Source organism: Anser anser, assembly GCF_964211835.1.
Source record: "Anser anser genome assembly, chromosome: 3".
Taxonomy (NCBI): domain Eukaryota; kingdom Metazoa; phylum Chordata; class Aves; order Anseriformes; family Anatidae; genus Anser; species Anser anser.
In genome coordinates, this window is record NC_139722.1 from 26406136 (window position 1) to 26434040 (window position 27905).

At 36.9% G+C, this 27905-nt stretch overlaps 1 protein-coding gene across 1 annotated transcript in view; it reads right to left on the reverse strand.

The window, feature by feature from the left end:
- Nucleotides 1-27905, reverse strand: part of COL21A1 (collagen type XXI alpha 1 chain) — a 130546-nt gene that overhangs the window by 41903 nt on the left and 60738 nt on the right. Inside the window, exons 9-17 of the mRNA XM_083828287.1 lie at nucleotides 26484-26567; nucleotides 24082-24144; nucleotides 12620-12673; nucleotides 10967-11020; nucleotides 8482-8535; nucleotides 7559-7612; nucleotides 6261-6314; nucleotides 6129-6182; nucleotides 3429-3482 (exon numbers count right to left, since the gene is read on the reverse strand). Of these exons, the coding sequence (XP_083684413.1) occupies nucleotides 3429-3482; nucleotides 6129-6182; nucleotides 6261-6314; nucleotides 7559-7612; nucleotides 8482-8535; nucleotides 10967-11020; nucleotides 12620-12673; nucleotides 24082-24144; nucleotides 26484-26567 (525 nt within the window). The remainder of the gene's footprint in view (nucleotides 1-3428; nucleotides 3483-6128; nucleotides 6183-6260; nucleotides 6315-7558; nucleotides 7613-8481; nucleotides 8536-10966; nucleotides 11021-12619; nucleotides 12674-24081; nucleotides 24145-26483; nucleotides 26568-27905) is intronic.

Consider the following 27905-nt stretch of genomic DNA (forward strand, 5'->3'; position numbering starts at 1 on the left):
ATGGAGAGCAACTCCAAGGGATGGTGGCATCCCTGCCCATGGCAGGGGGGTTGGAACTAGGTGATTGTAAGGTTCTTTGCAACCCAAGCTATTCTGTGATTCTATGACCACATCTGAGGTCTGATGATGTGGCCTAAATATTAAGGGCAAGCTCTATCCTTTTAAGTATTTGCAGCTGTATTTCTGAAAAATATGATTTCTGGAGAATAAACATCAGCAGTTGCAATTGTTCAAACATATTACTTGTGGCAAGACAGCATATGCTAGGCATAGAAGAGTGCTACAAATGTCCTGCCAGCTTCACCCACAGACACTCACTTCAGAGTTCCCATCTGCAGAATTGTAAACACAAGTCTAACTTTATTTTCTCTAAAACCGAACTCTGACAAAACTACCTACATTAGAAAGGAGAACCAGGCTGAAATTAAGCTCAAATATGTATTGATTTATTCTACCCTCTAGACAGCTGGCCCCTCAAAAAAACTGTATTTATCAAAACAGCCTGTCATCAGAAAGATGCATGACTAGCCATTAAAGTGTCACTCAAGTGACAGCATGACTGCACTTGGAGCATGGCCTATTTGTCATTAGTAAGCTGAGCTTGATTACTAGCTTTACTAAATGCTTTGTCAAGTATTCTGTCCATAATGTCAAATGTTTTCTTACACAGTGTAGGCAGGACAGGAGGGATGGCCTGGATAACTTCATTTCCATCTAGTACTGCTGAGGGAAAACAACCACATCACTGGAATTAATTACTTTAACAACCTACTTTTTCCTGCTCATACATCTGAGGATTAATAAGAGCAGTAGTATACCAGAAAGAATGCTGTCCAGAAAATAATAACATCTCTCAGATGCTGGAGGCAATGGGAGTTAGTTCAGCCGTGAGCTCCATTCTAGACAACTGCTTCCTAGATGTTGTCTCAAGATGCATTCATTTTGCAACCATGCTCTTTTTATTTGCTAAAGCAAAAGGGATCATAAGATCGCTATTTTTTAAGAGACCAACTTTACAAATTTGCCATTAATGTGGCTGAATGGAAGAAATAAAGATTGTTTGCGTGTATGCTTGTGTGGGTGGGGTATCCATGCAACCTACTGAGCTGCTCCAGGGCCACAGCTGCAGCTGGCTGGTCAATACACACTCGTACACTTTCAACAGCATCATCCAAGGCCTGTCTTGAGCTTAGGCTGCCTATTTCACTATCTAACCGAGTACACAGCTGAGTCTGGTGCCTCCCTCCTACATCTAACCACCCTAACTACTAGGGTACCCCACTACAGAAGACCACACAGAGACTGCACAGTGAGAAGTCATGTTGCCAGCAAAAGAGCAGGGAGGAGGTACTCATGCGTTATGCATCAAATACATGCTGTTAGAACAACAGAAACAACAGAAGTAGTAGACTGCACACACTTTGGCCTTGAAGTGACTGCACAGAGATGTTCTTCGCTCCCCCTCCAACATTTAAATAGACAGGGACACCATATCAGCATACACACTCTGGTGCTACACCAGCAATAGAGACAGGCAATCAATGTATATAATATGACTCGGTGTCTTAGATTTCTTATTGGTTACCTTGAGGCAATTTCCTGATCAGCATGTAGACTTTCTGCTCTTCAGAAGAACCTCCACTGATTAAAATTGAAGCATATAGTACAATCTGGCTTGCCCTATTAGGACTGTGTATACCTTTGGTAGTTGTTTATATATTGAAAGTCTTCCTCTGTATTATTTTTATGGTGACCTTAAAAGATTCTGTAGTGATCTTAATGTCTTAAATCTGACACTTCATTTCTCTTTAAAGTATGGGATGTAAGTGATGAGTTTATATTGTTGTTTAAAATGTTACATTGTGAAGCATTCATATTAATTTTAAATCAAAATATATTCCTTTAGTAGTTAAAGGTCAGTCTTAACCAAAGCTATCGTATCAGAAAGAAAGCCATTAAGGTATTTAACACTTAGTTTCTCCTAGTTCAGAAATGCTTTCTCCTTCCTATTTTTAAAATTAATTAAAAAAATGACTATGACAAACCAACATATTCTCTAAAAATGAAAGAAGACAAAACAAGGCTAGGGAAAATAATGGAATTCTTGTTATTATATTAACAATTTTTTTACAGTGTACTATAACAATATACTAAAAAAAACTTAACTTGGATTTTATGTTTCTTAAAGAACATTCACTTTCAGTTTTTCTTACATCTGAAGATACCATAGACTGTAAAAGATTAATACATCTCACAGTTGCTTGGGGCAGAAAAAGAGTAAAAAATAAAGCCAAAGGAGGAATTACATGTGTTCTTCACTTAAACCAGCAAAATGGAAAGAAAGACTTTTTGGAATGATTGCCTTGTGCGTTGCCGTTTACTTTCAGTGTGTTTATGAGTTTTTGGTGAATATATAAAAAATCTAAAGGAAAGAGCTTGACAATATGTCATCTGAGAGCATCACCTCTACCTTGTAGCTAGCAAAACTAACGGATTTCAGAATTATATAACACATTGCCTCTCATGGTGTTACATTCAGTAAAAAGTTTGTGAATGTAAATAACTGCTTCTTCTTTTCTTACAGTTCAAAATGTAATGCAAACTGTAACACATCTGAACAGCAGTGGTTCAACAGCTGAGCATTATTTACTGCTCTTGGCCTACAGAATGATCACTGATGGTTTCCAAGCAGCTGGCTCACTCTCAGCACTGAAAACCTTCAGCTATTTCTTCAGATATCATAGCTCCTCTGCTTCAAGCAAAGACTGGAGGCCTTAAATAGATAAAGAAACCAGTAGGACACAGACTACCTATCTCATAAAAGTAGGAGAAAAAAATGAGCTGCCCAAACACCAGCAGAGAAAAAAAATGTCTCGGGAAACAAGCAAAACAAAAAGGCAGCAACATGCTCCTCAGGTAAGCCAGAAGACCTGAGATTTAGATAACATGGACAGTATAGCAAGATGCAAGAAAGTAAATGATTGAACAAAGGAGGGGGGAGGTAGAAAAGGGAAAAATAAATGTAAGTACAATCAAGTAATATAAAAGAACATATTCCATGTTGCAAAAGCAAGAGTTAAAGACACCCAGAATATTTCCTCATGTAAGTAAACACCAGAGTTTAGCGAAACCATCTTATCAATGGAAAGACATCAGTAATGAGACTTTATATTATCTACAAATATTGGTGTATAACAGTAGCATACTTAAAAATATTTTAACAAATCTTGCACTTTAAAAGCTTGTTTATTTCTTTTACTAAGTCCAAATTTAAAGATAAAAACCAGAAAATAAATATTCTTTAAAAAAGACATAGTAACCAATTCAAATCAAAATGGGTGGAACATAAAGTGCAATTTCCATTAACTAAAAAATAAATGGAAAGAAAAGACAGTATGTAAAAATATGCCAGCAACTGAAACACTTACGGGCTCTCCACGATGTCCTTCTTGTCCTGGAGATCCAGGCTGTCCAACTTCCCCCTTTAAAATGAAAAAGATTGCTAAATACCATATTCACAACAGGGTTTCTTCTGCATAAAAAAATAATGATTTTAAACAGTAAATTATCATTTTTATTATAAGTAAAATGTAAAGCAAGCTCAAAGCTTCAGCAAACAAATGTCTCAAAAACAGTTTCAAACACACAAGACGTTCTCAATCCAGAATTCTCCCATGCTGTGTCCAACAGTCGTTAAACAGTTTGCAAAAAGAGATGAGAGAGAGAGAATTGTCTTTTGAAATTTGAGAACAGTTGAATCAGAACAGCAGTTACTCATTCAAGAAGGTCATTTAACAATAATAAATTGTTATTGCCTAATTGCAAATACAACTAATAGTCTGAAAACGATTTCAAAGCACTTCAGAACTACAGTAGTACCAGACATGATCAAATCTTTATGTTCTTACTCAAAATATGTATGATCCCTATAAATATTCTGAAAATTTGAAAAATAATTTCAAAAATAAAAGTAGATAAAACAAATGCACAGATCAATTATATATAAAAAAACAATCTAGTAATAATTGACGTTGAATTACAAAGATATGGTCTTGAAGTCACAATAGGTAGCATCTGAGTTGCAAGCCCTGCTTTTTTTCTAAATTCTTTCCCAGAATGAATATTATAAAACAAAAAGAAGGCTCTAGCAGAAATTTCCTTCAAAGACAGCCTGTTTGTTACTGCTCTGAGTTTAATTACGGACCCAGAACGAAGCAATGTTTTATAGCAAGCAGATGTTGAAGTCAAACTGACAAGATGTTTGAATGAAGAACATAACTTCTGTTAACTATTATATTCTAAAACAAATAAAAACTAATGAGTTGTCATATTTTTGTACTACAGTAATTAGATCAAGAAAATAGTCAAGAAAATATCTTTTAGTTTAAATGTACACAGGTTCATGTAACTAATATACTGAATTATCTCTACATTGTTTAGAAGCATAAAAACATATCAATACACTCTCCAAATTCATGCTTTATCAACATAATACTCCACTCTAAAGGGTGTTAAGTTGTGTGACAATTAAAATTTTATGTTAAACAACTGCAACTATTACCTTTCCATATTATCAAACACGAGAAAGGAAAATATCTAATTGTTTTTTCCGTTTCCCATAATAGCAGACAAGGAATTTCACCACCAGCTGGGCAGAGATAACTGCATATATATAGTGAAAATAAAGGAGAATTCATTTGAAATAAAGACGTGAATTCCTATCACGACCAGCAGAAGTATAGTCAAGGCAATTGACAGTCTTGATTCAGCTGATCAGTCACCAGGAGCTCAATTTCATTGCCCACACATGGACATTCAGTCATATTTGAGATACCCAAGCTTGTCTTGTATAGACATCCTGGGCTTCTACTCCCACTCCAGAAAGGCATTGGCTTTCCATAGGATTTAAGTCATATTTGTCAGCCCCCTTACAATGCTTTGGACACTAACACATCTCAAACATCACTAGGTGCTTTTATGTAGGCTACCAAGCTGGTACCTACAAGTCTTCCTTCTTTGAGCTGAAATGCTCACCAGACTCCACTGGCATAACTGATTAGGCCTCCAATGGCTTTAATGAAAACACGGTATGTCCGTAGACCCAAATTTAGCTATGTGTTTTAAGAACATCTGTTAAATTGTCTTTGTATGACATATTTGCCACTGTGAGAGTCATACTGTTGTAAATATACATTAATAATGACAATTTGTATGCAAGTATAAATGGGATTCAAAGACTAAAATGAAATGAATGCAGGAGTTTACCTACTGTAAAATTTAAATTTTATATGTACATATTAAAGGCTTTTATTTCAGATATGCTCTACTAACAAATTTTTGAATTGCAGAATGCTTAGTTGTACATTGAAGTTGGGCAACTTTTAGACTAACAGTGCTGTATGGTTGTATACAAGTGATAATTTTGAACTGACTCCCCTCTTTAACTTCAAATTAAGACATCTACATGTATTTTTCTACCAGAATACATTAGGCACCTAAGATCTCATTACAGTCAAGAGGTGCTTGATTCAGTTACCTCATGCCATTTGAGGTGCTGTAAGGCAGCCAAGGCTTCCACCTCAGACAGGCAGCTACCACCTACAGAAGACCTGCATCCTTCTGAAATGGCACTGACAGGTCTCCTGGGATATTCTAAAGCAGCAAAGAACACTGCAAACTTATGAGTGGTCTCAGCAGTTAACAGTCAAAAGCTGAATCACTCTAAACAATCAATTAGAGCTTGATTCAATTGTCAACATATAGGCAATGTAGAGCCATTTCCTGCTGCAAATAAGGGTGAAAATGTTTTCACCATGAAGACAGTCCATGATGGAACAGTCTGCCCAGGGTAGTTGTGTTGTCTCCGTCCTTGGCTGAGGATGGAGATGCCCCAAGGATAAGCAAATATCTGATTATCACTAATACACTCAAAACTACTGCCCCAGTTCACAAGCCAACTGATATCAATGAAGTCTGCCCAGTCACTACAGTAAACTTTAGCATTTCCAGCAACATGTATTGTTTCAATTCCCAGTTATTCTCCACAGAATAAACTGTATGTATTGGGACAAATAGGAATGCTATTTAAAACTTCATCAAGATATATATGAATATGTATTTGTATTTACCTTGAAACCAGGAATTCCTGGTAATCCATCTTTCCCACTTCTGCCAGGGTCTCCCTGTGGCAACAGTTAACAGTCATCGGTAAGTAAATTAACAAACAGAAGTTAAAGGTAAATTGTCTTGGCACAACTTACGGATCGCCCAGGCATTCCTGGAAATCCGGTATCACCTTTCTCTCCCTTGGAGCCCTGAGAAATGCAACAGTGAGAATTAAGTAGTACTAAATGTCTATGTTAAAAATTCAGCATATTTAATCAGCATATTCATATACATTATTTTTTATGTTGAAAAATTTTGGAAGATGTTTTTCTTCCTTAAAACAAACAGTAATCGATTAATAATTATGACCTGTTACACAAGTGCAAATATGCTGTAAAAAGCCTTTGCAATATTATTATTACATATCAACCATATTAAAGGCATGGGCATATTTGCAAAAATATTTATTTAAAGGTATTTGGTGTTATATTAAAATGTATTACATAAATACATTGACAGAAATATGAAAAGGGTTCTCAAGATATCTAAATAAGCAGACCAGGAGTCTAATGTTACTAGACAAAAGTGTCTTCAGTGGAAGTATTTCTGAATTAGTTAATTAACTCTGAATTTACAGAATTAAATCCTGTATTCGTATAAGACATAAATGATATTGTATTGGTGTCCAGGAGTTGGTAGCAGGGAGCTGCAGAGCAGCGTTTGTGAAGAGAAGCTGGGGCTGCCCCATGCTGGACACAGCCGATTCCAGCAGCCCCACCACAGGGCACAGCTGGGCCCAGCAGCCAGTGGTGATGCCTCTCGGAAATGTATTTAAGAATGGGTAAAAATGCTGCACAGAAGTGAGGAAAAAATGTGAGGAAAAAAACCTGCAGACATAAAGGTCAGTGAAGAAGAAGGGGAAGAGGTGCTCTAGGCACCAGAGCAGAGATAACCCTGCAGCCCATGGAGAGGACCATGGTACAGCAGATATCCACGCTACAGCTCTGGAGAACCCCACTGGAGCAGGGGAAAAGTGTGAGGAGGAAGGAGTGTCAGACAGGAACTGACCACAGGCCCTCATTTATCCTTGGAGGCGCATGGAGGTGGGGAAGGAGGTGGAGGGATTAGCAATGAAGGAATTAAGTTGAGCCTAGGAAAAAGGGTGATGAGGTAAAGGTGTTTTAATTTTTGTCTCTGTTTCTCACTATCCAAACCTATTTTAACTGACAATAAATTAATTCTCCCCATGTTGAGTCTGTTTTGCCTATGAAAGTAACTGCTAGGTGATCTCTCTGTTTTTATCTTGACCTAAAAGCCTTTTCATCTTATTTTCTTACCCAGTCTTGTTGAAGTAGAGGAGTAACAGAGCAGCTGAGGGGGACATCTAGCAGCCCGCCATGGTAACCCCACCACAAATATCAACAGTGTTGTTTTAATTTGTCATTTTACTTGCCTTTTTTCCATATATTCCTGGCACTCCTTGATCTCCTTTAGGACCCCTTTCTCCCTAGACAAAATGAATGTGTATAAGTTGTTTTTTTTTAAAATAGAAGTAGTTACAAACAGATATATATACAAAGAAACATAGGTAACAGACATAAAATGAAGGAGGCAAAGAACTCCTTCTGATGTAAAGAAATAAAACTATCAAGACAGTGAATGCAAATCTTGAATTTTCCAAGCTTTCCTAGAACAGCCCAGACTGTCCAACACCAACAGCTGTGGTGAGACAATCCACAGATAGCAGGCATAGTGCTTCTGCTTCCAGTGGAAGCTGAGCAGAAGGCACTTTGAGTTTCTGGTCACTTCATATAGGTAGGTACCTAACAGAAAATTCAGCTCTTTGTAAATTCCTGCACTTTTGTGGAGACCTTATCTGAAAAGTCTGAAACACAACTTTGGAAAAACTAAGAAGTAAATTGAGTTGAATACTAACATAGAAGAGCAAAAATATGTTTGATGATGTTGTGGGGAATGTACACGTGGAAAAATAAGCTCTGGTCAGATCAGAACTACCCTTCAAAATACCGCCCCTCAAATCAAAAAACTTCAAGAAAATTAAATAATTATTTTTAAGTTCCTGGTACATTATTTGTGATGTAGAAGAGTACGATTAAAGTCAAAGTTTAAAGTAATTCACATAAAATCCAACAGAACAGAACAAAAATGAAAAAAAAAAGTCAGTTTCCATTGACTGATACATACTTAATCAAGGCCTATGGCATGTATCACCCTTCAGTTTCAACATCTTATCTATTCATTTTATGTATTTCATTAAGTACATCAGTATTGTATATATAAACATTCATTTTTTAAAAACTAAACTACAGAACGAGTGGAGATATATGAATATTGGAACAACTATTTAGTTTCAACCTTTGGTGCTGGCATGCCATGTAATCCAGGAAAACCAGGTAGTCCACGGTCACCCTAAAAGAACAAACATATTTGAAATGCTTATGTCCAAAATAATAGTAATATATACTATAATAGCACTCATAATCTAAACAATCAACAAGTAGAGGAAAAATGTTATATATCACAATACCTACTACATAATATTGGTATGCTGACTGATTAGTTTGTTGATCTTTAGACAAGATTTAAGACAGAAAAGAAAAAAGTAACCAATCACTAAACTTTTAAAAATGAATTTTACTGTAATCTCTCAATTAGGGTTGCTGAGGTTCCAAAGCAGCAACTTAGCTCTTTGACAAGTGGAAAAGAAAAAGTTTTGAACAGAGCTTTGAATACCACTGTAGAAACTGTTACAATTCTACCATCCACTCTTAATTCCTAAGATAAGGAAATTCCCTAAATCTGGGATGGCTCTGCTCCTACCTCTTAACTGAAAATACCAAATTCCTGCTGACCTTATCAAATTTCTCACCAGCTTACTCTAGTTGAGTAATGTATTCAATAATAAGGTATTATGTACTTTTGTGTAAAAAAAAAAAAAAAAAAGAAAAAGAAACATAAATCAATAAAACGTTGGCACTTTGATAAATGAGTTCTCATTTCAATTAAAGAAAGAATGCACTTTGCTAGAAGCAGTTGCAAGTGAAAACACAAGCCAAAACAACAGTTTTATCTATTGTTCTCTGCTATCAAATGTCAGGAGTTCCCAAACTTTTGGTATTGGTACTAAGGATATTTATCTGACAATTTATCTGCAAGTTCTCTTGAACTATTACAGCAAAAGGCTTAATTCTAACTTGGCACAACCTAACTTGAAACAATAAAAACAAAGTAAGTTGCTTATCTCAGTAGACCGGACCTAATTCTCTCAGGACAGAGCCAATCACCAAATTGTTTTTGAACAATAACAGTGTTATCTCTCTGTTAATATCGAACTTCAAATGGAGCAATATATTTCAATTTGTTTAATGTACTTCAGTCACAAGAGAGGAATAGTAAATTATGCTCAGGAAGTTATTTTATATAATATTTCAAGTTCCGAGCCAAAATACCAAAAATATGGTGGCATTTATCAAAACCATCCATGTCTACAGGGATTTGTAGAGGTCTGTCACATTCACAGAAGACAGGGACATGACCACAGGAATGACAGAATGTGGGTTAATGCAGTCAAAGTATCTCTCAACAAGTAAGTATTGAAAGAAGGCAACTGAAATGGAATGCAGTTCAAAAAAATCATCAAAACTTATAAAATAAACCTTTCATGCATCCATTGCTTCTTATTGAAAAAGAATGGAGCCCCAATTTCTGCTCAGAAGTGGTGATTCAATTATTAGATAAAACAACATACTTGGCAATGGATGTAATTTTAAATTAGTTGCTGTAGAAACTTCACAAGTAATGGGATGAAATTAAGAGATGAAAATTTGGGCTGAATCATCAGGAAAAAAAAACTAATGGCAAGACCTACTTTACAGTGGAAGAAGTTTTCTAAAACAGTGGTGGAAGCCCTATTTCTTGGCACATTTTAAACAGGGCTGGACTGAGCATTAGGAAATATTCTATCTGTCACAACCCTGCACTGCCAGAAGAATATTGTTTTTTGTCAGCAGTACATTTCTTTCTGCATATGGCCCAATACTGACTGATCAATTAGATTAACATAAGATCCCTGAAGCAACAGAATACATAAGTACATTTTTCAGCTTTAATAATGCATTTGAGAATTCTGCTGAACAGTTATGAATTCAAGGACTTTTAGGATGCTTTCAGGATTGGGAACATTAGAAGAAGGAAATTCTTCAGTAAAATCTGTTTGGAAAACCAGATTTCATTGTACAAAAAAAAAAAAAAGAGTCTGAAGTTTAGACAAACCAAAAAGAAAATAAGTTTGTATCACAATAGACTTTAAACTTTTCTAAACACATTTCTCATAGGGCAAAAGCGTGACAGAAGGTTGGACACAAATATTCACATATCAAGGAGACTTGCCAATAGCCAGAGTTTGGTTTATTCGTTGTGCATATGGGAGATCCAGATTCAAGTTTATCCTGATTACCAGAAGGGACTTTATATATAAGCTTCCACATCTGTCTGCAGTTCCAAGCTACTGGCTACACCTCAGCTAGAATTTTTCCACAGAAAGTTTTGGTTTCAATTAGTCAGTGTTTTCTGGTTAAAAAGTGTCACCCAAAAATTCTTATCTAGCTCATCTGGATGCTCACTCAAAGAGGAAAAGGGTGAAAAGAGACAAAAAGAAACCATTCTGACAGATGTCTGTATCATGCTTCTACGTACACATATTTAGATACGTTTTCGAAGTATAAAATATTCAGTGCAATAAAGGTATTACTAGCAGTGCTAATAGCTATATAAATTTTATTAAATAAAGCAGACCAGATTCAGAATTGAGGTAACATTTTAAATTTTGGATTCTCATTACCTTAGCCCCATCTTTCCCTGGCTCTCCCTTGATACCTGGTAAGCCACGTGGCCCCTAAGAGAAAAAAAAAAAAAAACAAAAAAAACAGCTCAAATATTAACACACAGTGCTACATAATGAGACTCAGAAATGTAAAGCAATGTGACCCAGGGAATTATCCGTGAATTGGCTGATCACAGTATTTTGGTAACTAGATACCAAAGCAGAAACAACACGAAATGTATCCAGTATGAGACTATGCCCCACTGTCATAACCCATGACTGGGGAACACCAAAACAATTCTTTGCTCTAACTGAGGAGTACGCCAGGCAGATACGATTGTCACACAGACTGTACCGATGTCCTCTTCCTTTTAAGTGTCCATCAGAAAGCCTTCACATATGCCATGATTCGGCCTGGCTCTTGGCCCTGGCATGCTTTCAGATATGTAATTCAATAAATTAACATGTTCTCAACTATTCAGCCAGAATGGACCATGCTACATATAAAATACAGCACTGGTTTGCAGTAACTGTCCCCGTCAGTGCTCCTAAATTTCTACTGTGAAGAAGAAAAAGAAGTCTCTTCAGTTAGTCTTGGCTTTATCTGAAATTTTTGTTTGGACATGCGAATTGTGGGTAATCAGAGAATCACAGAATGGTTGAGGTTGGAAGGGACCCCTGAAGGCCATCTGGTCCAACCCCCTGCTGAAGCAGAGACACCTAGAGCAAATCAATCCTCATGACATGGCTTAAGATGACTGTTATTGATTCAAAGAAAAATAGATGGAACCACTGTTTGGCTTCTAGATCAGGATGAAAATGTCCACACCCCAGCTCCTGCTCCTACAGACCTTGACTAGCAATGATTAGATTTGCAGTCTAATTGATAGCCTAACTACAAACCCCAAGGCCATGTGAGTATCAAAGCAATTCACCTGAAGATTGCCCCTGATTTCATGTAACCCCTTGAGCCTTTTTCACTCTTCATACTGCAACTCTCATTGATAAACAATGAATACTGAGAGACAGTTGGCAGCATTTAGAATCACAGAACCATAGAATCATCTAGGTGAAAAAAGACCTTCAAGATCATCAAATCCAACTATCAGTCTGACCTACCAAGTCCTAAGAATAAACCCTGTCTCCTAGTGCTTCATCCATACGTCTCTTAAACACCTCCAGGGATGGAGACTCCACCACTTCTCTGGGCAGCCTGTTCCAATGCTTGACCAATTCAACACCCTTCTTGTAGTGATGGGCCCAAAACTGAACACAATATTCAAGGTGTGGTCTCACCAGTGCTGCATACAAGGGGACAATCTCCTCCCTAGTCCTGTGGGCCACACTATTTCTGACGCAGACCAGGATGCCATGGGTCTTCTTGCCTACCTGGGCACACTGATGGCTCATGCACAGCTGGCTGCCAACCAGCACCCCCAGGTCCTTGCCTGCTGGGCACCATTCCAGCCACTCTTCCCCAAGCCTGTAACACTGCATGGGGTTGTTATGACTCAAGTGCAGGACTCGGCACTTAGCCTTGTTGAATGTCCTGTGACTGGACATGGCACATTGATCCAGCCTATCCAGATCCCTCCGTAGAGACTTCCTATCCTCAAGCAGATAATAATTTATCTCAGATTTCCAAGCTGCAGGAATGAAATAGGAACTTACTTGAACCCCTGGAGTTCCCGGGATACCTGGAGTTCCTGCTGATCCTTGATATCCCTAAGGAAAAGGAATCAAGACTTGTTACTTTTCAAAAGTTATATTCACAAATTTTCAAATACCTACTTAAGGAAAACAAACAAACAAAAACAATCCCCCTAGTTACTGGAGAACTGTAATCGCAACTGTGTCATTTTAGATCGCAAAAATATCAGTAAGCGCTATCACAATCTTACTTTTGAGATTTAGATTTAAGAAGTTTTAATATCTGCATCTGAAATTTGCAGCCTCTAAACTTTATGCTAGGTGATTTTTTTCAGGCAATAAGGAAAATCCATTATTTTAAAATTGTTACATGGGAATGTAACAAACATACTGTTTTATTCACCATTGTTAAAAAAAAAAAAAAGGAACAAATTAACCCACATATGCAGACACTTTTTTCCTCTTTCTCTTCACAAAAGTAGGTGAAGAATGCCAGGACTCTTAAAGGCTTATTTCTAGTTACAGGAAAAAGCTTTAACAAATAAGGCATGCTCTAATACATTATGCAGCTAGTTTTATAATATCTCTAAATAATCACAGAATGGTTTGTGTTGGAAGGTAACTTTAAAGATCATCTAGTCCAACCTCCAAATAAAAATAAAAAATCCAATAACAATAAAAATTCCATTCTCAATACTAAGCACTTAGCTATTAGCTTAAAGGTACGTAACAATGTATACAAGTAAAAAAAGCAGTCTGAATGACTGGGACTATGAAAAGAAATACTAAATAATTCATGAGTTGAAAGGAGAATTTCAGGAATGCTTTACTAGAAATCAGCATTTGCAGAACCTTGACAGAACCTCAAATATATGCCTGAGGTGTACTGGTAGATTGCACTCAGTATGTACTGCAAGGATAGCCAGTTTTCTATGCAAAACTAACCAGCACTTCCAAAGAATGCTTTAACAGAGGCAAGTAAGTGAAGAATGGGGAATTCTAGCTAATTCCATTAAGAACATGTCGTTCCAATAGACAAAATGAGCTGCAAGGAGAGGGTTGTTTGTTTGTTTTTGTTTTTGTGTGTGTGTTTTGAGAAATATATTAAACGAGAAGATAAATTGTCCTATAAAATTCTGAGGCTGAGACCTTCCAACAGGCAGCCCAAACTAAATGGAAACATTATTGTGTTTGATAAATCCCAGAAAACAGACTATCCAATTTCAGCTACCCAGAATTTGATCCTCGTTTGACCTGAAAGAACTAATAATCCCATTTCTAGTGAGCGAGCTTCAGTTTTGAAAACCTAGGACAAAATGTATTGGCTGGATTCCCACACTGGTACAGAGGAACTAACAGAATCTTTTCAATACAAGGAGGGCAACCTGTACATCTGATTTCTTCTTTAAATCAGTTAGAGCTGCCTGGAAATAATAATCAGAGCTAAAATTATTTCCTGGGTTAGATACAAGAGAGTACTTGCTGTGCCCTCTTCCCAAAAGATGTTTGAGCAAATGCCCAAAGAGCCAGCTGGTAATGGTTAGAATAGAAGTAAACAGAATTCTAGGTCTCTGTCCTACATGGATTCTTTATCAACCAATTCACTTTTAGTGCTCAAGGCAGTTCTAGCAAAATCAGCTTTAACTGTAAATGGTGTAGCATTCCAAGACTGCTTATAAGCCTCCTGGGTAGCTGAAACAATTCACCAAGCCAAAAATGCCTTTAAAAGTTCATCCTTTTATTTCTGCTCCAAAAAAAGCAAAAACTTTGGATTACTTCCTGTAGGATATAGTCCTATATAAATAAAACTTTATTTCACGTTTTAGATCTCTGAAATGCAATTTCCCTTCCTTCTTCTAACTGAGTAGGAGAAGAAATAGAGGAGGATAATTTCCTGGCTGAACCGAATTTCAAAATTCGCGAGATGAATGGAGGATGGCAGAAGAGTTTTCAGCTTACAAAACCACATCTTTAGCTCAGAGCTAGATCTTGTAATGTGATCTCAGAGCAAATCAAGCATGTGTTCAGTGTGTTTGTTCAATGGAAAGCTGCAACAGAGAAGATTCAAAAGGAAATTCATTGAAATATACAAAACCGAGAATGTCTGATAAAAATAACCTAGCAATTGTTTGGACAAGTTAAAAACACCTTCTATAAATTATGGCAAACAACTTTCATAAAAACTGATTGTCCTTTTGCATTACTACTTCTTTTTTCATTTATCAGAAAGGAGCAGTGTGTTCCTATATCACTGACAATTTGCATAGCCTCCTTTTGTTCCCTTTCATTAACCTAATTGCACACTTATTTGTCACTCACAAAACTCTGATTTAAAAACACATATTCTAAATGACAAATGTAGTATGGATCATCAAACTATATGCTAAGACCTACATTTTTCTTCAGTAAAGTCAGATTAAACCTTCCTTCCTAACAAAGCTCTCAACAGAAGTATGTATGTGGCATACATACATATGCTCCAAGACCAGCTATACCACAGCTGACATTTTGTTAGATGGTCAGAGGTGAAAGTTCACTTTTCATTTGACTGCAGAGGTAGTTCAGGACTGCAGACTCGCTTTCAGATAAGGTGAAAACACTACATTTGCCACTAAATAGAATTCTTTTTGTCTAGGCTTGGTTTTCTCTCATAAACTCCTCAGAAGTTCAAAAAATGGTGTGTAAAGGTATTATTGCTACCCCTGAACTTAATACTAAGTTCTGAATTCTGTGGCCTAAACACAGGCATCTCGTGCCTTTTGATATTCCCTAGACACCTACACAGTGCTAGAAGAAAGAGGCACAAAATATTTGGAAGGCATTCACTCTTTTGAAGCAGCAGCGGCAAGCGAGACAGCCCTATGGCATGAGAACCCTGTACCTCCCAGGGGATAGTAGTTAAAAATCTGTCCATTAATAGGGAAATTTAGACACCGAGTATCCCTGCACACACGTAAACAGTAAATGTAGGTGTCTTAAACTGAATTCCACCTGTAATGTTTTATCAATGCTGTGCAACAGCACTACTCCACAGCACTTTGTTTATATTCTCATTCATTATTTTTCAGCAGTGCAACTGATCACATGAAATCTCCCTCTCAAGCTGTTGTGGATGGGAACAGAACTGATAAATTGTATGTGCCTGAAAACTTGTAAAGGCAAAATGATAAACAGCAAGACACCAAGATCTTTAGGTACCAGATGGCTGGGTACTAAAAAAAAAAAAACAACCAAAACAAAACAACAGAAAAAAAAATATTTCATTTTAATACTTAAATAACACGACAGCAATTTATAAATAATTCTAAGAGGAAAAGCTGAGCAGATTACTTAGGCCAAAGAACTTATATAAAGGACACAGATAAATTAGCAATACCAATGCTGTCAGTACAATAAGAGTCTTGCCATGAAAATCAAGGTGGCTTATATGTAAGGCAAAAAAATTGAGCTAGAAGGGCATATGACAAGTATTAATGCCAAAGATGTTTTAAGTGCAATAGCAGAGTAAATGTCTGAAGTACACCTTCAGTGCACAAAAATTCAGACGGTATTTATGGGTGTATCATGTTAGAAAAATAAAATAAAATAAATAAAATTAAATTAAATTAAATTAAAATAACTGATAAGTCAATGTCATTTGCACTGTGCACTTCCTTACTGAAAAGCTTTTGGAGTTATGGAACAACATAGATGATAAATGGATTACAACAGGACTACTTGGGAAAGACATGGAAGAAGTAAACAAGCTCCATTTGGCTAGGAAATAACCAAGGATCAACCAAGGATCAAGTAATGGTCTAAAGATATTTAAGGACTGTAAACACTAAGTAAACAGAACTATTCAGGGTGATGTAACTAATCATAATGGAATTCATTTGTGAAAGAAAATTTTGACTTCGTGTTCTGAAAACATCCCAGCGGAGAGGTCTGCAGACCCCTTGTGAAAGTCTTTTTGCAGAAAATCTTTACTACTTTTAAAACAGGTATCTAAAGTGTTACAAGAAAAGCTTTCAAACCCTATTTATTAAACAGATTACATGTGAAAGGAGAGAAAGTCCTACAGCTATTCAAACACATCCACGCCTACACTCAAATTCGCAGTCATGGTATGACTTTATCCCTCATTGGCAATATCCCTTCAGCAACTAAAATCCTGTGAGGTTACAGAAATGTTAGAAAGAAATTGATGTATTTGAATGAAATGTTTCATCCTTTCTCTGAGAAGTTGTCTATCATCTAAACTTTTTGCCGTAGGTCCTTCTTCCTTCTTTTTTCAATGAGCTTTTTTCCTTTCCTCCCCCAAACAACCTACTCTAACACTCCTCTCTGCCTGTACTCATCTGCCTACTGCTGCTCTTTTCCTGCCCCTCTGGACATGTTGAAACATAAAGGTTGAAAAAGACCTCCAAGATCATCTGGTCCAACCATCTCCCTACCACCAGTGTCACCCATAGTCACCAACCATGTCCCTAAGCACCATGTCCAACCTTTCCTTGAACATCCCCCAGGGACGGTGACTCCACCACCTCCCTGTGCAACCTGTTCCAATGCTTAATTACTCTTTCTGAGAAGGAATTTCTCCTAATTTCCAAACTGAACCTCCCCTGGTGCAACTTAAGGCCATCCCCTCTAGTCCTATCACTGGTCATCTGCGAGAAGAGGCCGACCCCCTGCTCCCCACAACTTCCTTTCAGGTCTCCCCTCAGCCGCTCCTCACAGGACTTGTGTTCCAGGCCCTTCACCAGCTTCATAGCCCTTCTCTGGACACGCTCGAGGGCTTTGATGTCCGTCTTGTAGTAAGGGGCCCAAAACTGAGCACAGTACTTGAGGTGCGGCCTCAACAGAGCAGAGTACAGGGGGACAATCACCTTGCTGGTCCTGCTGGCTACACTATTCCTGACACAAGCCAGGATGCCATTGGCCTTCTTGGCCATCGGGACACACTGACAGTTCATGTTCAGGTGAGCATCAATCAGCACCCCCACTTCCTTTTCCTCTGCACAGCTTTCGAGCCACTCTCCCCCAAGCTTGTGGTGTTGCACAGGGTTGTTGTGGCCAAAGTGCAGGACCCAGCACTTAGCCATATTAAACCTCATCCCATTGGCTTCTGCCCATCTACCCAACCTGTCCAGGTCCCTCTGCAGGGCCTTCCTATCCTCCGGCAGATCGACACTTCCCCCCAACTTGGTGTCGTCTGCAAACTTACTGAGGGTGCACTCAATTCCCTCTCCCAAATCATCAATACAGATATTAAAGAGGATGGGCCCGAACCCCAACCACTGGGGAACACCACTGGTGACCAGTTGCTTGCTGGGTTTCACTCTGTTCACCACTGCTCTCTGGGCCCAGCATCCAGCCAGTTTTTAACCCACCAAAGAGTGCACTTGTCCAAGCCATGGGCTGCCACCTTCTCTGGAAGAATACTGTGGGAGACCATGTCAAAGACTTTGCTGAAGTCTAGGTAGACTACAACGGCCTTTCCCTCATCCACCAGGCAGGTCACCCGGTCATAGAAGGAAATGAGGTTGGTCAGGCAGGACATGCCATTCATGAACCCATGCTGGCTGCGTCTGATCCCCAGGTTGTCCCACACATGCCAGTTGGTCATCTCTAGCAGATCTGTTTGGAGCTTGTGCCTTACTCCTTTTTTCAAGAGCATCTTTAGCATTAGAGCTCCGCTGGTAACTCAGGAGATCAAAACAAGTGTCATCTTGTCTCTATCAAAACATGAAAATGAAGGGTAGATCTAGCATTAGATCACAAAGGTAACTAAATGCAGCTTTTACTTTCCAACATAAATTTATTGGTGACTCCTGATCAAAGATCTGTCATCACATGAACATTATTATGGGAAAAGAGTTTTCATTGACTCATTCATTGTCTTTTTCATTTTGCTTTGTTTTGTCCTGTTTATTTCTTTCTCCACATTATTACACTTCCTTCAACTGGCTACTCTACCATCTGCCACAGCTTTCATAGCTCTGAGACATTAGCAATATATTTTAACTGAGCATGATGTTGTGTGATAAATATCTGTATGGGCTCAAACACCATAGGGAAGAAAAAAATTCATCAAGACTATTAGAAACAACATCTTAAATTCTGACTTGGAAAGTTCCCAAGCTTTAGACTGCTGGAAAATGGGATGATGTACTAAGCAAGTATAACTTCCTGCTTGCTGCTTAGGTGTTTGTTCCTATCACCTGCGCTTGGCCACTGCTGAAAATAGTCAGATGGACTTTTGTCTGTACTAATGCACAGAGATTTTTGATGCATAGCTGTATGTAACACAAGTCAGCAGCAGGCATCACCCTGATTTCAAAGTAGTAGGTGTCCATAAAGCCATTACATGACTGTATCAGTCAGAATGGAGCAAACATATTTCCTCTAACAGTAACAAGGTCACATTATTACCAAGGAATATATATTTCTCTGGAATTGAGAACAGCATTTTACAGCAGAATTATCAACTATGTTTGGGAAAGTTTCCTGAGAAAAGTAGCTGCAGAGCTTATATCAACTTAAATCCCTAGACAGACCATCCAGCAGCACAGGTAATCCTATGTATAGATGAAACTATTACCCATTTTTCTTCCAAGAGTTCTGTTGAAATAGTTGGCCATTATACTAAATTCATCATAAAAGATTCAGTCTTCAGTTGATCACCACATATTATTGAACTCTACGTATTACAGCTGTAACAATGTTCTAGAGGTTTTCAGAAAGAAATATTGGAATGATCAGAAATTACTTATTATGTCACAATTTTGATAGTGTATGAACTTTGCATCTAGATATATCAGTAAAGTCAGTCTCACCAGGTTATTTTTGAACTGCTTCTTGCTTATGGACACTGTAAATACATGGTAAACAATTCCAAACTGTCATGAGTGAAACTAGAAGGAATACTAGAAAATCTTCCAGATTTGTCAGCCATGTGGTTCAAAGTTCAAAATTGACAGATAAGTGTATTTTTTTCATTTCTTTCAGCAGGCTGATAACCTATCACCTCTATTAACCGCAAGTGATTGCTGCATATACTCTGTTAATTTATTTTCCCTCTTAGCTTGAGTTTTTCTCCAGGATGTATAAAGTATTCTTTGGAATAAAAAATGGCTTTGTGACTGCAGTCAGACTGCTGAGCATTTTCAGGGCCAGCAACTACTCCAGCTGCTTCTTTCTGATGAATAATGCCCATTAAAATGAGTTCCAATTGAGATTCAAATACTATTTTTACACTTATGGTTATTTATCAATGCAATTTCAGATTTCAGGTTGTGAATAACATTTTTAATTAAAATGTATTTTTATTACAAATTGGGCTTCTCACTTCTGTGATTTTCTCCATTTACTTTGATTGATCTGTTCTCCTTGTATCAGAGTATGGAAAATAAACAGAGGTGGTGATTAAAGGGAAAAAAAACCAACAAAACAAACAAACAAAAAAAGAGCCTTTAGCCAAAACTATTTAAAAAAAAGAATGATTAGAATGATTGACATTGAGTCCTGTTTATGTTCACTTCCCTCAAATGTTACAGCAAACAATTCTACTTGGTAATACCACGTGAACAATTATTTTCTGGTAATATTGAAGATATTCATGGGAATTGTTCTGATTTTTTCCAGACTAAAACTAACTTTAAGTGTTACAACCATCTAGCCAGCCCACAAAAAATAAACTAAATTTTCTTTGATGTTTGGCTTTAAAAATCAGTTACATATAGTAATATAAATGCATGCCTAAAACCTTTCTCACAGGAAGAAACATTTTGTTGACCAGTTATACTGTTCCAAGAAAATGAATACCAGATAGGCAAACTGGAATAACTTTAGAGGAGAACATAAAAATGTGTTTGGGAACAAAAAAGATTGACTTTCCAGGAAAAGCTTTTCATGCAAAAGCCATTTGATTAAACAACACTGACTACACAACTACCTGTAAGCCTATTGTGCTTGCTTTTCAGAGTTCTCCAAGAAGATTCAGCTAAAAAGACTGATATGAGCAAAGTTATCTCGAACAAGGAAAACCTCTGACAGCACAGATAAACTATTAGTAGTATTAGCAAATAAAGCTAGTAGTATTAGCAAATAAATAAATAAAAGAGAGAAAAAGACAGAGGGAGAGATCTGTTTTTCTACACAGTGTATCTACAGGGTCTTCTATCGTTCATGGCTAAAAGCTAGCCTGGAAAGCACTCAAGAATGTACTGTAAGGAACAATAATGTACTGGCCAGAGCTGCAGATGATCTAATAGGCTTGCAATTATGTCCTTACAAAGAACAAGTGCAAAAAGCTACAGCTGATCTTTCAAAAAACTTAGTAAGTTAATAAAGCTATAGGATTTAACTATAAGCACTTCACATATGAACTTCAATACAGCAAAATGGTAAAATTTCTCCCATTAGCAAAGCTTTTAACTTTTGTCTAAGATACTTTTGTTAATCTTTTCTATGTTCAGAGAATGCCCATCTATGCACATTATGACTCACTCTCACAAAAAAAAAAATGTAACTGCCAGATTTCAATGTTACAGAAAGACTACAGCATGGATTTATTTCTCCTCTGTGATTCATACAGTTACAAATTTCAGTGCTTATGAGAAGATATATAGCACCAAAGTGAAAAACGGTTAATAAAAGTATGAAAAAGTCCTAACATCTTGTTTCTAAAGCAATGCTGTTGGCATCTGACTGGATGCTTAAGAAATAAAATCAATCTATTTTTTAAAGGAGAGAATGGAAACTGACAGTTCCCTACCAATATCCAGTCCATTCTGGCTTCACTAACACTTACACAATAGCATTTCATTTTTCAAAACATCAGAGTTAGCTGGATTAAAGACAGTTCTGCTATGCTTATCCATATTGCAACTCTACTTCTAGCAGTCAGTATGGTCACACTGTGATGTACGCTCTCCCCATGTAACTCTGGGCTGATGCAGTTTGTATACCTGTCTTTGTACAGGAGAACAGGAATGCTCTTCAGAAACTGAAGCACTGTCAATAATCAACTGAATAAAAAGGTTATTCTGATGAGATCGTAACTACCCTGCTCAGTTTCCATCTGTTCCTATTTTAAAATCCATATTTTCATGATTGTCTGAAAAAGTAGTATTTTATATCACGAACAATTTCAATTCAGAATGTTTTCTGTATTTTTAGTTGAACTTTGAAGATGATAATTTAACTTTTTTTAAATTCTAGTTTAACTTTGAAGGTAATTGTTATCAAAATCCATTTAAGACAAAAGCACAGGGAAAATACTTACAGCAGGAAAAACGAGGATCTTTACTCATGGAACTATTTAAAAATTCATGTTCTCTCTGCTCTCCTAGACCATCAGGACTACCATTCCCAGGTCTCAGTGTATGAAGTCTGATACTTTAAAATAGAAAAACTTCCAATTTTTAGAAGTAATTGTGGTTTTTTTGTTTGTTTGTTTTCAGTGGCTATTTTTTTTCCTCTCAAATTAACTATACTTCCAAAAGGAATCACTACAGCTAAGTCAACCATCTGCTGTTCCTAAGAAAAGGCCAAGATGTAACTAAGCAACAAAATAGGAGAAATATGAACTTTTTATAATGTGTACCAAGGAGCTTTCTCTTTGTAACTGGTAATAGTCATCGCCCTTAAAACATACACACTTCCAAGTATCAATCTCACTGTTTCCACCTTTAGCTGACATAGAAATGAAATGCATGGCAAGTACTAAAAATTAACAAAAATAGAACCTTAGGTGTTTTTATTAAGCCATTGAAGTTGGCAGGTAGTGTCTATTGAGACAAAACAGGTGCTGGAATTGAAATGCAAGGCCAGATTTGGAAAGGACTTGGGTTTAGTTAAAATATCATAATCAATCTTTCCACAGGACAGAACAATTACTAAAAAAGAGCTAAGTTGAAAGGTCCAATATAGCCATTTGTTGTCCTTCTCTGAAGTCTCTCTAGTTTGTCAAGCATGGACTAAAATGGCTCAGAATAATTTAACATCCCTTCTAAATCTCAACCAAAACCACAGACTATTAATCCACAAGCCCATCCATAAGGCAATGTTTCTTTCATAATGATTTTGTCTGCTCATTTCATAAATGATTTTGTCTGCTTTTGTGTGCTCAACCACTCATATTTTTTAATTTTGGGGGTACATTTTTCTGTATTTTTTTTCTTGATAGCAGTTGGGACCCCTCCATAATTGTGTTTTCTGATCTCAAGACATGATGCCTACCTTCTCTTCTACTTCACCAGGGAGATTTCAAAATAACACTACAACCTAAGGACTCAACCATAAAATTTAGTCCTCATGATAAGAATGAAATGCTACAATTAATTAATAATCTGTAGTTATGGGCATGCACTTTTCTTTTCCTGCTTTTGGTACCCAAGTATCCAGCAGAGAAATTATCCTCTTTTTAGAAGTAAATTATTTATAATATCTTTATAATATTTATAATATCTTTTTATATTAATTTAATATTTATAATATCTTTTTATAATATCTTTTTCTTGATTTACTTTTCTAATGATTACCTTCCAATTAATACTAATTAACATCAGAGGCCATATTCTGAGAAAAGAAACATGACTGGTTGAGTCTCCCAGCTTTTAGCCTGCCTTCTCTCAACACACCAGAGGCACATACACACTACTGCTTTGTAGATGCAGAGACTGCCAGCTATTAACAGAATCTTGCTCAACAGAGCAGCTCAACTGTCACTACCTGAGAGGCTTCCAATTAGATTCACAGATCTAATATATTTTTTCATGAAACTTTAGAGTGTCTTTATTTATTTATTTTTATATGACTTTATTGCAATAAGAATGCTTATCATGAAGACGAGACTAGCCAATGTCGAACCTGGCATTTTTATTTTAAATACATGTGTTATTCATCTATTTTCTTCCATTCTTTACTATCCATACTAATGGAATGACAGCTTAAAAAGTAAAAATAGGGCAAGAGAAAAATATGGGTATTTTTTGTTATGCGTGTTTTAACACATAATGTGTAGAACTGCAAAAGGTATTTTTACGTTGTATACATACATCTACATATTTTGATTGACTACTTCCGTAGGAGGCAGACTAAAAGAAATTAAATGAACCAACGTTAAACATGAGAAGCAATCTCTAAAACAAAATCAACAGGATTTTAGCTGCACTAAACTGTTTCTAATGCAAAAAATCTACGCAGTAAAGTTTGAAGGTCAGAAGGTGTTAACTGTTGCAAACTGATGCAAAGACCAACAAGAACACTGAGACCCTGTTCTCTGCTTTATAACAGTGCCTACCTCATGCCATTGTATTTATATTTTAGCTTGAAACAATACTGTGATTCATAGAATTGTATTCATAGATTTGTTACATTCACAGTTTCAAAGAATGGAGACAAAAGCATCTAAATTTCAGAATCTGGTATTAGTGGTATATGTCTTTTCTCCTGCTAGTTTTGCATTTGCAATATATGACTAAGTTTTTAGTACTCACAGGCTTACCATCTGGACCAGGCTGACCAGGATAACCATGATTCCCAGGCTGACCAGGATCACCCTACAGAGAAGTAGTATGTTGACACAAACAAGACATGAAAAAGCATTTTAAAATTAGCAGAGAGCAACCTTAACACTAATACATCCCATAAAACACTGGCTGCAAGCCCAGATACCTGCTATTGAGGAGTAATTCCTACACCAAAAGGGAACTGATCTTGTAACCCCTCCCTGGGACAATTCTTCCTAACTTCTGGTTCAGGACTTGGAGAAGCAAGCCCACACTCACTATTACAGAGCAGGCTTGACCCATAGACTCACATGCCTTCAAGCTTTTCAACATTGCCAGCAACAGGGGAAAAAAAAAACAAAACAGTTTCATCAAATCTCTATTAAAACCTTGTTATTCTAGCATTTCTACTGGGAGGAAAACTCTCACCTGTACACCAAAGATTTGTCTGAGTCTAGTTCTTAGAGCAAAAGCATGGAAAGGCAGGAGCCAAGATTAAAACCTGTTAAATAACAAACTCTTCTCCACACAATTACTGCTGTCTATAAATATATATATAATTTTAGATTTCTTCTTATAAGGCCTTTGCAATTATTTTGATAACCTCTGTCATGACCATAGTAAGGGAAAAGAAAACAGTTTCTCAGGGACCAAGTTTATTGTAGGAGAGCAAAAGCATATCTCCCTACTCAATATATCCTCTTGGTGTATTTCAGTTCTCTATTTATTTTACTAACAGACTTGATCTTGACTTAATTTGGACCCAGAAAAATACATTAAGACTTCAGCCATGAAAATATTTTATTTCTGCAGAAGATTTAAGCATGCACTTTAAGCATTTCTTCAGCCTGATCCACCAACAGACCAGGTCAGCTACAACTGCAGAACTGTTATAAACAGGGAGGACATTAGGAGGGAAATAGGAAATTAGTTTTCAGTATGATTGTGAAAAAACATCTTTTCACAAATAAACCACAGAAATGTAATGCTCAACTAAATGGGAAAGGACATAGAATAATGTCTCTTTAGAAAAACCACAAAGAGTAACAGTTATTTTATAAATTAATAGCAGGTTCTCTGGAGTTATTATTGTCCAAATTAAAGAGTCCATCTAAGAGAAAATAAATTGCTTTCAAATATACTTTCTAAACTATGCAATTTTATGCCCTTGGCTTAAAAAACTTAAAATATCTGTTATTTGTATTTTATTTTTTTTAATTGAATTAATTTCATTGTACTCCATTAATATCACAAACACATAAATTAAGTTTAAATTTATAAGGTTGCAAAGTCCAGTATTCAAAAGTTGATATGTACTGTAACTGTGATATCCTATAGATCTTAAACTGGCTGTCTTTTCACTCTTTCTGCAGTCTTTTGGGTTAGGCACCATCTTGTCAACTGTATTATTCCATTATCCTAAAACAAATATCATACTGCAATGCAATTGGAAGATTGCATGTCACCTTAGTTCTGACATTTCATACTCTTTCATGCTTTACAGGATGTACAGGATGATAAGTACTTCCTTCTATCTCTCTTTTTTCTTTAATATGCTAAAGAAGAAGGAAAGGGTAAAAAACACAAAAATTCTATTACATTAAAAAATAATCATCTCCATCACATAGTTTCCCTGATAGAAACTAGATTCTACATAGATTCCCTGATCAGAAACCTTTGTCATTATAGGAAAATGCCCTTTAACTGGAGGTAGCTGCAACAGACTGTTAACCCTTACGTGATGAGAGTATTTTCTTTCAATCATTTGCTTAATGAAAGATATGCATTTCAGGGACTTCTGGTCTACCCTTTAAGGAAAGCTAGTAACTGGGAACAGCACTATTTAGCACAGTTATTGGGGAAGGTACTACAGCAAAATACTAGTGATCTGAGACATTAGGCATCTGAGACCCAAGTCTATTTTGCATTTTAATTCTTCACCAATACTGATGAGAGGTCATAAAAATCAGAACAACTAAGGTGGAACTCTCCTTACTCTCCCAGTAAGCATTTAGTCTATTCTTAAAGAAAGAAGAAAATTCTCCATTAAAGACTATCCTATTAGCAAACCATTTCATTCTCAAACAATTGACAGTGCAAGATCATGAAACTGATCAAGTGCAAGATTTCTTGCCAATGCTGAAGATTGGCAAGAAAACACAATTCACAAGCATTTTCTTCGAAAGTAGAAGACATATTTGTGTTATCAGGAGCTATGGCACCCAAACCTGGCCCTGTGGATCCTAATCATTATATTCATCCAGTGGAAACCAGAACTAGCAGAACTAGTCCCCTACTTTTTTAACCTGCTTGACCATGGATGATCAACGTAAAACTTCAAGAAATAAAATAAAGTAGTGCATACTCAAGAAGAAAGAATGGAAACTTACTTTGGGGCCTGGAGGTCCTTGTTTCCCTGGAGGGCATACACAGGGGGCAGGCGTGGAGCCTACATCACTAGGGCCATTCATGCACTACCAAGAGTGAAACCAACCATCAAAACACATGGCAAAAGCATTGAACAAACGTATCATAACATTATATGAGGCTGATTTTCCTTAGGTTGCATAGGTCCTAGCTTTCACTCCTTTGTTCATCTGGAACTTTTGCTCACCTGAACACTGCCTTACAACTACTTTGCATGCATGAATTCACCATTTAACAGAGAAGAAAAATAAATAGGAAAGTAAGTACTAATACTGAGTTGGTACCTGAAACTCTATTTGCTCCTCCACAAATCTTTTGTCAAATAGCTTGGTAATTTTCAATCTAGCAACATGCAAATCTGTTCTCCTCAACTAACCAATAACCATCATTTGAAGTGTGAACAATTATTAAATGTAACTATTTAATAAAAGTTTTTAAAAATAATTAATAAACAATATGTAGAGCATAGTGACAATAACTGACTGCATGTTATCGTGTAACAAGCCTGAAAAGAGCATAAAGCCCATGTCTCCCACCTCATGGGCACATGCCCCAGCCATTAAGGTACTTGAGGAGAGGTGAGGTCTGTCTGCTGCCACTAATTACGACCAGTAACCCCACCGGTGTCTATCATCTAGTAAGGAGAGTTCAGTGAACTCCTTCAGACCACACTCCCTATACAAACAGCAGTAAACACTAAACCTTGACAGATCATTTGAGGTATCTACTTCCCACCACTGAGTTCACATGAAACCCCAGTGTTTTACTAAGGCAGGCAAAGGGAGAGTTACTAGATCAAATTCATTTGACCAGGCACCCAAAATTTAGGTGCATCTGTACTCAATTTATAAGATGAGATTCAGGTTAGATTCAGTGAATTCTCTTTGACCTAGTTCTTAGAGATGTGGAAAGGCATAAATATGGGAATCCAAGCTATGAAAGAACAGATTTTATATTTATTATCTAACACACATTCTATAACATCTTTTTTCAGATTTTCTACAGTAATGAAGACTTTTTAAAATGGTCTCTGAATAGAATTCTCTCTTAGGGTCAAATGACTGTTTAAAATGCAAATTCACATTTCCTTCATAATGGTACCAAGCAGGAGTGGTGTAACCAGGGTGGCTAGGGGAACTATCATACTAAGCCTTCAAACCAGCTCCCCTTCAGGGAGCTCCCATTCGCATGATCCAGGAACCTGACCATTCACTTTGCAACGGCATCCAGCCCTGCAAATAAGAGCAATTCGATTGAACTGGGAAAAAAATCAGGCCATTTATTCTAATAAACGTGGGCTTCTACAGAAAACTGATTTTGAATTTGCCATTGAGAGCTCAATTAATGGAAATCCAGCATTTTTAAGCTTAGCAAACCTCTGTCCA